The sequence below is a fragment of the Littorina saxatilis genome, linkage group LG15 (assembly GCF_037325665.1).
Source record: "Littorina saxatilis isolate snail1 linkage group LG15, US_GU_Lsax_2.0, whole genome shotgun sequence".
NCBI classification, from domain to species: Eukaryota; Metazoa; Mollusca; class Gastropoda; order Littorinimorpha; family Littorinidae; genus Littorina; species Littorina saxatilis.
The window spans coordinates 36,109,659-36,123,464 of record NC_090259.1 but is presented as its reverse complement, the minus strand read 5'-3'; the positions used below and the strand labels follow the sequence as shown (position 1 = coordinate 36,123,464).

General features: G+C 41.8%; 1 protein-coding gene across 1 annotated transcript in view; it reads right to left on the bottom strand.

Annotated features, from left to right (window-relative positions):
* Nucleotides 1–1,294: 1,294 nt before the first annotated feature.
* The window catches only part of LOC138949196 (phosphatidylinositol N-acetylglucosaminyltransferase subunit C-like), a 41,585-nt gene continuing 29,073 nt past the window's right edge, over nt 1,295–13,806 (bottom strand). The window contains exons 3-7 of the mRNA XM_070320975.1: nt 10,122–10,279; nt 8,375–8,543; nt 5,764–5,911; nt 3,471–3,640; nt 1,295–3,131 (exon numbers count right to left, since the gene is read on the bottom strand). Of these exons, the coding sequence (XP_070177076.1) occupies nt 3,074–3,131; nt 3,471–3,640; nt 5,764–5,911; nt 8,375–8,543; nt 10,122–10,279 (703 nt within the window). The 3' untranslated portion in view covers nt 1,295–3,073. The remainder of the gene's footprint in view (nt 3,132–3,470; nt 3,641–5,763; nt 5,912–8,374; nt 8,544–10,121; nt 10,280–13,806) is intronic.

Genomic DNA, 13,806 nt, shown 5'->3' with positions numbered 1-13,806 from the left:
ACACACACACACACACACACACACACACACACATACACACATACACACACACACACACACACAGAGTAAGCATAGGTGAAACTGTGCAAGAAAGCGAGACCCTGGATCTGCCAAGTAGTCTCGGCCCGCTCACAATAACAATGACCGAGACGTTCAGTAATTCCTTTGCGTGACGTCTAACCCTCTTACGTCATAATGTGACGTCTTCAAATAGTTCTATCACACACGTCAAACACTTTTGACCGAGACTGACGTAATCCATAGACTCGGAAATGTTAAAGTTTCTATCACACACACACACACACACGCACGCACGCACGCACGCACGCACAGACAGACAAAGTTTATCATCGCATAGGCTACACTTACGTGAGCCAATGAGTGGTAAACATGATTTATTCTTTGTGTGCCAGGTGAATCTCTTTGTGTAGATGCAAGTGTTAAACATGCCATTTGTGCTGCACACTGCACGATACCTGCTGTGAAGAGGCACAACTTTACTGTGGCCCCATTGTTGGTGTTGTGGTGGCCAAGGCCAGCAGAGACTATCAATAACTCTGGGTCAAAGTCTCTGTCACAAGGTCAAGATGGAGTAGGGGAATGTCTAACAGCTTTAGTGCATGTGATATTGTCAATTGGTGATTTACTTATTCCAATGCATTTTATAACTTTTAGCAGGATGTTTTGCTTACTTTTGAACAGTATTTATGGAGGAGTGAGTGTATAAATGTGTGTGTTCTGAAGTTCATTGTTCATGTGAAAGTGAGCATGCACCTGTACATCAGTGCCAATTTTCCCCAGCTATTTCAAACGAATGAAAGCAGTGGCCCTCTTTCCAGCATGCTCTTTCTTTGTAAGACCAGACAGAGACGTTGAATATGGGAATATAAGTAAACGATGAAGGTTCGAGATTACAAGTTAACCATCAGAACTGTTAACTTTTGTTTTCATTCCGTGTCAATGATTCATCAAATTATGTATTTCTAAAGCTTACATGCAGAACATTAGTTTTTATTTCACAGCAAAGATCTTTCATCCTTGCTTTTGGTACAGCTATTATTTTAAAATGTGAACAGTGATTTTTGAAAATGGACGTGATATTAATAAACCTGGTCACATAGGAAAGAAACTCCAAATGTGTGCACGTGCATGTTTGTGTGAAAGCTATGGAGGATGGAAAGAGAGGAGGGTTGGAAAATGTCAGGTGAGCACGGAGGTACCACCCTGCTTGCTGTGCTACTTTCTCTATGCGCATGTGTGTCTCTCTCTGTCTTGTGAATACAGAAAGAAGAACTGCACCATAAATTGTCTTTATTCAAAGATAATGATTATTACAGCAAGTAATTATCATATACCTTACTGAGATTACCACACTCCGAGTGATATGTTTGAGCCTTTGGTCACATCTTTCCTGTTTCAATGTTTGTACAGTGGTACACCTGCAATGAAAGGACACCCAAGACCAACAAAAAGTGTCCCTACGTTGCAGGTGGCCTGTCACGACAGGATTATTTTGGTCATAATAATAGACAGAGGGACAACAGATGTCCTTTATTGGGAGGTGTCCTCACATCTGAGGGGCCTCGCATTGCTGGTACCACTGTAATCAATATTGTAATTCAATCAAGTTGGCGTTTTAATGAAACAGATCCTGTGATTGGTCAGAATGCCCCAACTCATTAAAAATTACCGGTCATTAATTGTCGATAACCACTCGTTAAAAAAGCCATTAACCACCTGTAGCTACTGCTGGCGAGGCGCATTGATACAACCTCAACTAGTCTCGGTTAGCTTTGAGGGTCATTTTACAAGTAGGAAATATGAAGGCCAACGAAATACCGAGACCATCAGGTATGCGAAGTGATGACGTCGAAAACGTGACGTAAGTTGATGCATGCATTCTTCCGGACTACGTCAGTCAATTCCAAAGATCGCTTTTGTGATGAAAAGAATTTTTTTTAGAGGTTGCTGTCCAGAAACCCGTCAAAAAAGAAGGGAAAATGTATGTGAAAGAAAACAAAACAGGAGCAGAGTGATAAGATAGGAATACAGAGACATATTTCTTGGGACTTGACCCTTGCAGGTAGGTGGACTGAAAGTAGTGTGTGAACAGAACCGAACCAATTCTGTCTGTTTACCATCGCATGAAAGCAGGAAAGAGGACGTCGTCAGATTGAATTACAATAACATTAACATGCTTCCATAGTCTAACGGTCTTCATAGTGGATTGACGCCCTCCCAAAGTCTAATTGAAGCCCTCCGTCAGGCTTCAATTAGCTTTGGTCGGGCGTCAATTTACAATGTTTGTTTGTTTATTTGTTGCTTAACGTCCAGCCGACTACGCAGAGCCATATCAGGACGAGGAAGGGGGGGATGAAGGGGGCCACTTGTCAAGCGATTCCTGTTTACAAATGCACTAACCCATTACTTGTGTCCCAGCAGGCTTTAGTAAAACTAAATTAATACCTACTGGAAGATTACCAGTTTCCAGTATGTTAAAATAGGCTTAACCTATCTACTGCTGGACTTACATCAGAACACTAACAGATTAAACTATACATGAATCGCGAGACAAGCGGCAAGAGAAGAGATTTTTGGAAAAAATACGGGTGAATGAGCAAGAAGGCAGAAAAAAGAAAAGAATTCATGAAGAAAAAGAGAGCATGACACTGGAAAGAGGAACCAAAAATCTACCTAACAGCAAACTAGAAAGCTCCTGCGGTTCCAAAAACAGGAGGGGCCTTTAATTTCATAACCGCAGTGCCCCACTGCGGGAGTCAATCTACAATGACGACCTCGAAGTTTCAAATGGAAGCATGTTAATGTGTAAATGAACATGCTAACCAACAAACAAAATCAACCAACAATGTTTCAAAAAGCAATAAATATTAGTTATAAATTGACTAGTTTCTTGATGCATGTGATATCTTGGTACTGTGCACATGGAGCAGTAAATGGAACAGCATAATAACGGCACAAGAAGAAAGCAAATGAGGGTGAAAAGGATAAAGAAGACAAGGAAAGAAAATATTGAAAAACGCTGTTCATACTGAATTGAATTGTGAAGATGGTGTCATCTGTTGTGGATTTCCTCTTTGATCTCGGCCTCATCCCACGGCCCGTAAATGTTACTGGAAAAACAAACACATGCACATTTGAGTATGTAGAGCTAATTAAAATGTATTCCCAATTTGATTTCAAATGCTTACAAGGTACAAGTGTACACCTAATGTGGGGTAGTGATGTAAACGTCTAAAATAATCAAGTTTATAGCACTACACAAGGAGGGCCTAAAAGACATGCCACAGAGACTGTCACCCATATCATGTAATACGTTCCATTCTCCCCTCTACCCCCAAACTCTAACCTCTCACATGCCACAGGTTAAACACACACACACACACACACACACACACACACACACACACACACACACACACACACACACACGAAGAAGAAAGTGAGGTTACTTTTTGTAGGGGTATAAGGCGATGAGCCAGGCAGGACATATGAAGGTAATGAAGACAAAGGCCAGGGAATACAGCACGGCTCCTACAGCGGTGATGGAGGCGGCAGCAGAGAATGTTGCTGCTGTGATTACTGTTGTCATGGCTACTTGACCACCAGTGGAAAAGTATCTCTGCAGACCACAAAAAAGCACATCTGCAAACATTATATCATCTGTTGCAACATATCATAACAAAGATAAAAGATGTCAGTCATCTGAAGCAAGAAGCCTTGATACCGGCACAACTCTAATATTGCCTGAGTTTGTGATGCCGCCTTCTTAGGATCAAAGTAATGTATGGACTACACGTATGGACATCTTAACGAAACTCCCGAAACAACTCTTGATCAACAACTCTTGATCACTGATTGTAGCACTGACAGCCATATACAACCAAACATTGTAGTCATAACTCCTGATCAACCAAATGTAGCACTCATAATACCCCCTGCCAACTTTTCCCAGATAAAAGTAGGGAGGAATGAGCGTCTCGGCGCACGCAAAGCGCCTAGAATGCTAGGGGGGTCCGGGGGCATGCCCCCCCGGAAATTTTGTGAAAAAAAGGATGCAAAATGGTGCAATCTGGTGCATTCTGAGGATTATAATTGCCAGTTTCTGGCAGCAAATTTTGTCACAAAAAAGGAAGAATGAGCTGGAGAGAGAGAGTTAGATGTAGTGACTTACCAATGCACGTCAAGCTTCCTTCTACAGTATTTCATACTTCTTGACACTCACATCTTCCAATTGTGTGGGGGAAGATATCTTTTGCTATCACAGTTCACAACAGCACCAAAATCATAGTTCATGTTAGTTACTTCCTTGAGTTTATTTCACAATCCAAAAGTCACAACACACTACACCTTCCAGGGGTATGCAGGAGATTGCTGTTGCCATCACAGTTCACAACAGCATAACTGGCACGGATCAGCGTTCATAGTTCGAACATCGACGTCTGAAGCGAACAGTTGGGTAATCTTTCTCGTCTTCTCGACGGCTGTCCCCCGGTTCCGTTCATGTTTTGCTGTTCTTGAATGAGCTTCAATATCCCCCCGGCCTCCATGTCCGATGCTGATATCTTCGCGGCACTTGGTGCAAAACGCGAAATGTATGCCGCATCTTGTCGATTCGGAGATGAAGTCATACGGCCGCTGGACCGTTGTTTTCTTCATTTTGTGGTCGTCTGCTGCTGCTTCTTCTTCTGCTTCTCATCCACATTCGACTGAAGCGCATGCGCTAGCCACAAATCTCGCCTATTCTCGTTTAGTTTCGATTTTGATCACAGCGTTTGTGTGACGAAGCCTCGCGCTGAACGAGAGTTCAGAAGTGAAACTACGCAGAGTACAGGCGCTTGAAAATACACTCCAGTCATTATATAACTATACTCGAAAAATTTTTAATCGGAAAACTTTTGCACTATTTGGGAAAATCCGGGACTGGACATAAAATCGGGAATTTCCCGGTTTTCTAGGGAGGGTTGGCAGCTATGCAGCTGGAAGGAGAAACCAACCTGTGAGCGACGTCACAGGCCAGAGTGCAAACAGCTGGAAGGAGAAACCAACCTGTAAGCGACGTCACAGACCAGAGTGCAAACATCTGGAAGGAGATGGTGAAACCAACCTGTAAGCGACGTCACAGGCCAGAGTGCAAACAGCTGGAAGGAGATGGTGAAACCAACCTGTAAGCGACGTCACAGGCCAGAGTGCAAACAGCTGGAAGGAGATGGTGAAACCAACCTGTAAGCGACGTCACAGGCCAGAGTGCAAACAGCTGGAAGGAGATGGTGAAACCAACCTGTAAGCGACGTCACAGGCCAGAGTGCAAACAGCTGGAAGGAGATGGTGAAACCAACCTGTAAGCGACGTCACAGGCCAGAGTGCAAACAGCTGGAAGGAGATGGTGAAACCAACCTGTAAGCGACGTCACAGGCCAGAGTGCAAACATCTGGAAGGAGATGGTGAAACCAACCTGTAAGCGACGTCACAGGCCAGAGTGCAAACAGCTGGAAGGAGATGGTGAAACCAACCTGTAAGCGACGTCACAGGCCAGAGTGCAAACAGCTGGAAGGAGATGGTGAAACCAACCTGTAAGCGACGTCACAGGCCAGAGTGCAAACAGCTGGAAGGAGATGGTGAAACCAACCTGTAAGCGACGTCACAGGCCAGAGTGCAAACAGCTGGAAGGAGATGGTGAAACCAACCTGTAAGCGACGTCACAGGCCAGAGTGCAAACAGCTGGAAGGAGGTGGTGAAACCAACCTGTAAGCGACGTCGCAGCACAGGCCAGAGTGCAAACAGCTGGAAGGAGAAGGTGACCGTGGCGAAGGCGTGCCAGGTGGTGTGAAGCCTTGACGCCAGACACACGGAGGCAAAAATAGCACCACTCAGTGACAGTGCTCCGGGTACCCTGAAACACACACCAACTTGATGTTCTTTTTGACAGACGTGCAAGCCCGCACTTGTGATGACATTCAGGACAATGACATAACCAAACACGTACTGATGACCCTAGTTAAAGCTGTGGTCTATTTATGACTTTCCGGGGCTACGAGGTTGAAAAATAGGGATACAATCATGTACAGAATTCTGTACAGCAAACGCTACCCGGAACCCCACCTATACGGCGTGTATGACCTTGAGAGCTTCAGTCAACGCTTGAATTTTGCAGGGATACATGTAACATCCGGTTTGCTCTCTCAAGACTGATCATATTTTATCGTCAAGAGAGATCAAGGGGAAAAAATAAACGACCCGCCCCGGCGAAGATTCGAACTCTCGACCTCGAGACTTCGTGTCGCATGTCCTAACCACTAGGCTACTGCGCCAATCGAGAAAAAGAAGGAAAAACATTGATATTAATTCATGTTATGTTATTCTTGAAGCAGCATGATTTATATCTCTATCCGCCCATTGTTCAGAAGTGAATACATGTATAACTATTTCTTAGATGTCTGTTTTCAACTGCACAGAGCAATTAATTTGGAGAGATTCAAGTACTGTTCATGTCATTTTTCTTGCATGTTGTAAATAGAGATATCGCAGCAATTTGCATGGCGTGAATGTCGTGTAGTATGACGGTGTAAACATGTACTGCGATTCCGTGAAACATGTTTGCAAATAAAGGCAAATTTTAATGGCAATGTTTACGTTTTTGCAAAAAATGGTAATTCAAGCGTAGAAAGATATAAAATTATCAATTTTTTTATCTTTGACAACACTGGTGAAGTGGCCTAGCGGTTAAGACATCGGCCCCGACATTTCGAGGCCCCGAGGCCTTGAGTTCGAATCCCTGCCAAGTCGTTTATTTTTTCTGCTCGATCCTTCTCGACAAATATACTCAGCTCTGAGAGAGCAAACCAGATGTTACCACTGCAAAATTCAAGCGTTGACTGAAGCTCTCAAGGTCATACACGCCGTATAGCGTTCGGGTAGCGTTTGCTGTACAGAATTCTGTACATGATTTTATCCCTATTTTTCAACCTCGTAGCCCCGGAAAGTCATAAATAGACCACAGCTTTAAGTGCAAGTCATATACAAATGCAAGTCTCATACACAAACACGCACACAACATTTGTATTAAATGACATGATTTTTCTTCAGATCTCTTAGTTGAAACAGGTAACACACACACACACAAAGTACATACAAACATTACACACACGCACAAACCAAATTCTTACGCTCCACAATTCTTAAATGCAGTCGCTGAACTACATTGTTTTCACCAACTTGTAATAAATCAAACACATTGTGAATTAGTACCTCCCTGTTTTGTGTGTACACAATTTTAGACACATTGTGAATTAGTACCTCCCTGTTTTGTGTGTACACAATTACAGACACATTGTGAATTAGTACCTCCCTGTTTTGTGTGTACACAATTATAGACACATTGTGAATTAGTACCTCCCTGTTTTGTGTGTACACAATTCTAGACACATTGTGAATTAGTACCTCCCTGTTTTGTGTGTACACAATTCTAGACACATTGTGAATTAGTACCTCCCTGTTTTGTGTGTACACAATTCTAGACACATTGTGAATTAGTACCTCCCTGTTTTGTGTGTACACAATTATAGACACATTGTGAATTAGTACCTCCCTGTTTTGTGTGTACACAATTATAGACACATTGTGAATTAGTACCTCCCTGTTTTTTGTGTGCACAATTATAGACACATTGTGAATTAGTACCTCCCTGTTTTTTGTGTACACAATTCTAGACACATTGTGAATTAGTACCTCCCTGTTTTTTGTGTACACAATTATAGACACATTGTGAATTAGTACCTCCCTGTTTTTTGTGTACACAATTATAGACACATTGTAAATTAGTACCTCCCTGTTTTTTGTTTACACAATTATAGACACATTGTGAATTAATACCTCCCTGTTTTGTGTGTACACAATTACATGTATAGACACATTGTGAATTAGTACCTCCCTGTTGTGTGTGTACACAATTATAGACACATTGTGAATCAGTACCTCCCTGTTTTTTGTGTACACAATTATAGACACATTGTGAATCAGTACCTCCCTCTTTTTTGTGTACACAATAATAGACAATGCATCAACAAACCAAGAAAAAGAAAAAAGGTGAACAAGTCATACAGTCAGAGCTATGGGCAGACAACACAGGCGACAGTGTTTAACCTGACAGTAAGACCTGTTGGATGCAGCAACGTGGCCGTGACAGAGAAGGTTGGCCAGTCACAGCTAGGACAGAGAAAAGAGGCGACACACTTCAAGCTGTCAACAATATTACACCTGTTGGGTGCAGCAGTGTAGTGGTGACAGAGATGGCTGCATGGCCAGTCAGAGTTATGACCGATAACACAGATGACTTTCATTAACCTGTTATCAATACCTGTTGGATGCAGCAGTGTAGTCGTGACAGAGAAGGTTGGCCAGCAGCATGATGGTTGTCATGGCGTAGATGGTGTCGGTGCTGATGGTCTCTGTCAGTGACACTAGCACCGGTGACAAGATGAAACTGACACCAAGGTACATCATTGCTGTTTTCACGTCATCAACATCTGAGCAGGGGATGAAAGTCAATGTGAGTAGAATTTTGAAAAGAGCTGTGGTTTCTCGTTTTGTGCAGCAGGGTGGGGGCATTATTTTCCACACAAGGAGGATTAAGGGGAGAAGGGTTGGATAGAAAGGGTCTGGAGGTTACAGACTGGAGTGCTTACACAGGCTATGCAAACAGCATCACAGTTTACTGGCACTAATTTAATGAGTATAATATCAGAACAAGGATTCAAACCAGAAATGGCAAGGACATAGTCGTAGTCCAAACAGCACTTGCCATACTGAAAATGAAATGAATTCTATATTGAGAGGCGGGAATGTATACATTAGATACATGGGGAGTAGACATCAGTATACGTACTTAACAAGCAGCAAAAGAAACAAAAACAGGTACATGTACTAAATAACACACAAACAAACAGAACCCATTACACTCATCTTTTCACATTATTTCAGTCAAGACCCAGCGGGAATATCAAAGGGACTCACTCGCCATACAGCACCCTATACTCACGTGACATGTAAAATTTAACTTCAAACTGAATGTTTCCCCGCCAATTTCAGCGGTACAATTATCTTGAGGGAGAAAATCATGGCAAGATCTTGCAACTGAAGCAGATTTGTGATGTAATTCGATCGATTTTACCCCGAATTAGAATTATTAGAAAACGCATCGAGCGGTTACGTCCCTTGAATAAGAAAAGAAATATTTTGCGTTGAAGCTAATTTCAAAGTCAAAATACCATTTATCATCAAAAACTAGAATCTAAGGGGGGGAATACATATAGTCCAAAGTTCGATCAGCAGCACCGCTCGGTGCGTTTTCGAATACATCGAATTTGGAGGATAGTCACATACAAGTCACGTGAGTATAGGGTGCTGTATTTACTGGCGTGTTGAACAATCCCTCTCAATGCGCATGCGCTAACATGGGGAGATTATAATCAGGTCATGAACAACCTAACCCTAATCTTACCTAACCCTAACCCTAACCCATGGTTCGTTCTGTCAAAGGGTCGCATTTTTTAAGTCCAAGATTGGTGCATGCGCATTGACAGCATTGAGAGGGATTGTTCAGCAGAGTTTTCAGTTTGTGACACCGGCACAAACGAGCGCACACACTCACGGCTTGTCATGTTGATCACAAGAGAGAAATAAGAACAGCGAATAGAAGGAAACAGATTACGTCCCCAGAATATGATGCGATGGACGACGGAAGTCATGAAATCTTTGACGCTGTGATGATAGTCTCGGCAAGTCAAGACTAAAACTCAGCTATAGCACTGAACGACTCTTGCGCAAGTTCTCAAAATCGTGGTAATCCCTTGCACATCCAGTCGACAGGTACATGTGCATTTTGGAATGTTAAGGACGACAGAAAGTAGAGCTAACTATGATGTATTTGTTGCACCCTTATTTATCCACATAAAAATGTGTTATAAGAGTGCAATTGATACGTACATCATATGATGTAACAATAATACTCTTAAAACACAAGAAATCTACCTACAGTAGATTTACAGAGACAAAGAAGGGAGGTCATGGGATATATATATATATATATATATGAATGAACGTACACGTTCTGTGAGACTTCTCCTCTTGGTGAGTGCATGTGGTAAGCCAGATGTTGACAAAGTAGAGCGCCAGTGTGGTAAGGGAGGTCACCAGCACAAGGAACTGGGGGGACAAGGACTTCTCTTCCATGTACATAAAGCTCACCACAAATATGCAAACACTGAAACACAAAAAAGTTACACACCACTACCAGTCAAATCAATCCAAATTTCATTATGTCAAGACATAATGTATATGTGGGCCACTCCCAAAAAGTGCCCAAGAGAAACACTGAATTTTCATTTTGGGTTTCTTAATATGTGACATGTCTTTTGTATTTTTGTTATATTAAATGATTGAACTGTTAAAATTTTTCATTTAAACTGCACATTGTCGACATAATGAGAAATTAGTGTTTGATGTGTTTCTCGTGACGCACAACATTTTCAGTGATAGAATTTAGTTCATTTAAATGAAAAACCAAGATTAAAAAACATTTTTTATATAAACATTTGATGGACTCTTTGCATAAAGTGCTCACAGATCATGTTCCCTGAAAATTCTCATCATGTATGTGTCATGTCACAAGACTTATGCAACAATGCATTCCACAAAAAATAACAACTTCTTCCTGATCAAACTTTTTAATATCCCACTTTGTTCGAATTAACATATTTGTCTGCAAAGATACAAAGGCTTTAGCAGGGATGTTGCTACAAATTTGTGCGAATGGGACAAATGTCCTGACTTAATCAACATGAATAGGACATTTGACCGGCTTCACAAATGTTAATAGGACATTTCTGGGCAAAGGTGCACGAGAAGTTAGCACCCAAACGGGAGCCAGCCTCAGTGTATGATTGGTTGAAACTCCAAAATTTTAATAATAAATTTTCATTTAATTAATATACTTACCCAACTCACAAATAGCAATTAACTCTAGTTCAGTGCTGGTAACGCTGTACGCGTCCCCTTGGTAACAAGGGAGACCACTCTAAAAAAGAAAAGTCTGACTTCCGTATGCGTGCGCATATGCCGCCAATTCATCATTCCAAACGAAGCCCAACTCACTCTTTTTTAGACCCCAGTACCACCACAGCGGGGAGGCGGGAGGGAATAAACGTTGTGAGTTGGGTAAGTATATTAATTAAATGAAAATTTATTATTAAAATTTTGGATTTGAATTACATATCTTTACCCAACTCACAAATAGCAGATTGCTACTATAGGTGGCGGGTATATAGTGAAAATATGATATTAGGACCTGCCCTGCGACTACCATGACAGGTAACGCGGAACTGCCGTCCTGTCTCAAGACGTCTCTGAGGTAGAAAGTAATAAAAACCTCCTCAGACCGCCAGTGAGCCGACTCCAGTACTTCAGCCAAAAAGGCCCGACCGGAGGACTGTCAACGAGGAGGCCCATGCCCTTGCCTCATACGTACAAGCTATAGTGAGAGGCAAAACTGCCCTAAAATCCCCAGACTGTGTTTGTCAACAGGTAAACACCTGTCTGACCAACATGGAGACTCACTTGGTTAAAGTCCCCTTCTGCAATATCCTTACACCTGCTGCGTTAAGTGATATCATAAAAGCTTCTGACTTTCTGACCAATTGCCGAGTCCGTGACAGGCACCTTCTGAGCGTCCTCACGGGACGAATAACCACATCAAGCTCCCCAGGAGCAAGAATCCAGTGTAGCAGTCCATCTAGGTAAGGTTGACTACAAAACGTCATACCTCTACCAGAGCAGATAGACCTCCTTCCCTCCTTAATTCAGTGTTTAACGTCGTTTTCAACCGTTCAAGGTTAAATCACGACGGAGATGAAAGATAAGGCAAATGCCCTTTGATTCAATGATCTAACAAGATCCGTGAAAGTCAGAAAAATCTTCGAAACTCGAAAAGTTAAACTGGCTAAACGTGACTCTAAAGGAGCCAAACTCTTGCTTCAAGAATTGAAAATGCAATTGGAAGCTGGTTGTCCCCACTTACCGCTTAAATGCCGAGGTTAAATCACGACAGAGAAGAAAGATAAGGCAAGTGACCTATTGATTCACAGATCTAACAAGATCCGTGCGAGTCAGAAAAATCTTCGAAACCCGAAAAGTTTAATTGACTAAACGTGACTCTAAAGGAGCCAAACTCTTGCTTCACGAATTGAAAACGCAATTAGAAGCTGGTTTTCCCATTTTCCGCTAAACTGCCGGAAAATTTCAAAGAAACCCACAAGTCATAGATTAGTCTTTCTTAAAAAAGCTGTCTCTATTCAAAAAAGCCAGAAAGCACGCTTACTCCCACTTCTCGCAGAAGCTACTAGAGTAAGCTTGGCCGTTTCCCGTGTTGAACAGCCAGGCTAGCCTTGAAAACGGGTTAAAGCAAAACTGCACCAAGCCGTACCAATGTGACAGAAATCTCATAAAGTCCTAAAATAAGACATGGAAGAAAAAACGGAAACCCAAAAAGAAAGGTGGAAAGCCACCTGCAATAAACGGAAAGAAGAGGAGTTCTTTCCGTAAGAAATAAGCACTTTGAACCACGCCAGTCTAAGTGACAAGTGAACAAAACACAAAAACCCTATAAAGACTCTGATCCAAATCCAGAGTTGAGGCGGAAGCCCCTGAGTATCTCAAGGATACCCCTACAGTAGACATCCGTGTAACTCGAATGTGAGAAAGCAAAGATGCCTTCTTGCCAGCCTTAAGAGGTCTGGAAACCAAGATTGCAAAGACCCGTCTGTGAGACCAATAGGTCGCCGAACAGATCTATGAAAGAGCCCTGAAAGCGAGGGTATCGAGCCAAAGCTAAAATAGACAACAGCCAGCCTGAAGCTTTTCGTTTAGAAACAAAAACAAGTCGCGTAAGGCGAAAATACAATATTTAGTCAAGTAGCTGTCGAACTCACAGAATGAAACTGAACGCAATGCCATTTTTCAGCAAGACCGTATACTCGTAGCATCGTCAGAGGCAATGGCAAAGGCAGTGAAATTGACAAGAAGAGCGGGGTAGTAGTTGCGCTAAGAAGGATAGCACGCTTTTCTGTACCTCTCTTTGTTTTAACTTTCTGAGCGTGTTTTTAATCCAAACATATCATATCTATATGTTTTTGGAATCAGGAACCGACAAGGAATAAGATGAAAGTGTTTTTAAATTGATTTCGACAATTTAATTTTGATAATAATTTTTATATATTTAATTTTCAGAGCTTGTTTTTAATCCGAATATAACATATTTATATGTTTTTGGAATCAGCAAATGATGGAAAATAAGATAAACGTAAATTTGGATCGTTTTATAAATTTTTATTTTTTTTTACAATTTTCAGATTTTTAATGACCAAAGTCATTAATTAATTTTTAAGCCACCAAGCTGAAATGCAATACCGAAGTCCGGGCTTCGTCGAAGATTACTTGACCAAAATTTCAACCAATTTGGTTGAAAAATGAGGGCGTGACAGTGCCGCCTCAACTTTCACGAAAAGCCGGATATGACGTCATCAAAGACATTTATCAAAAAAATGAAAAAAACGTTCAGGGATTTCATACCCAGGAACTCTCATGTCAAATTTCATAAAGATCAGTCCAGTAGTTTAGTCTGAATCGCTCTACACACACACACACACAGACACACAGACACACGCACATACACCACGACCCTCGTTTCGATTCCCCCTCGATGTTAAAATATTTAGTCAAAACTTGACTAAATAT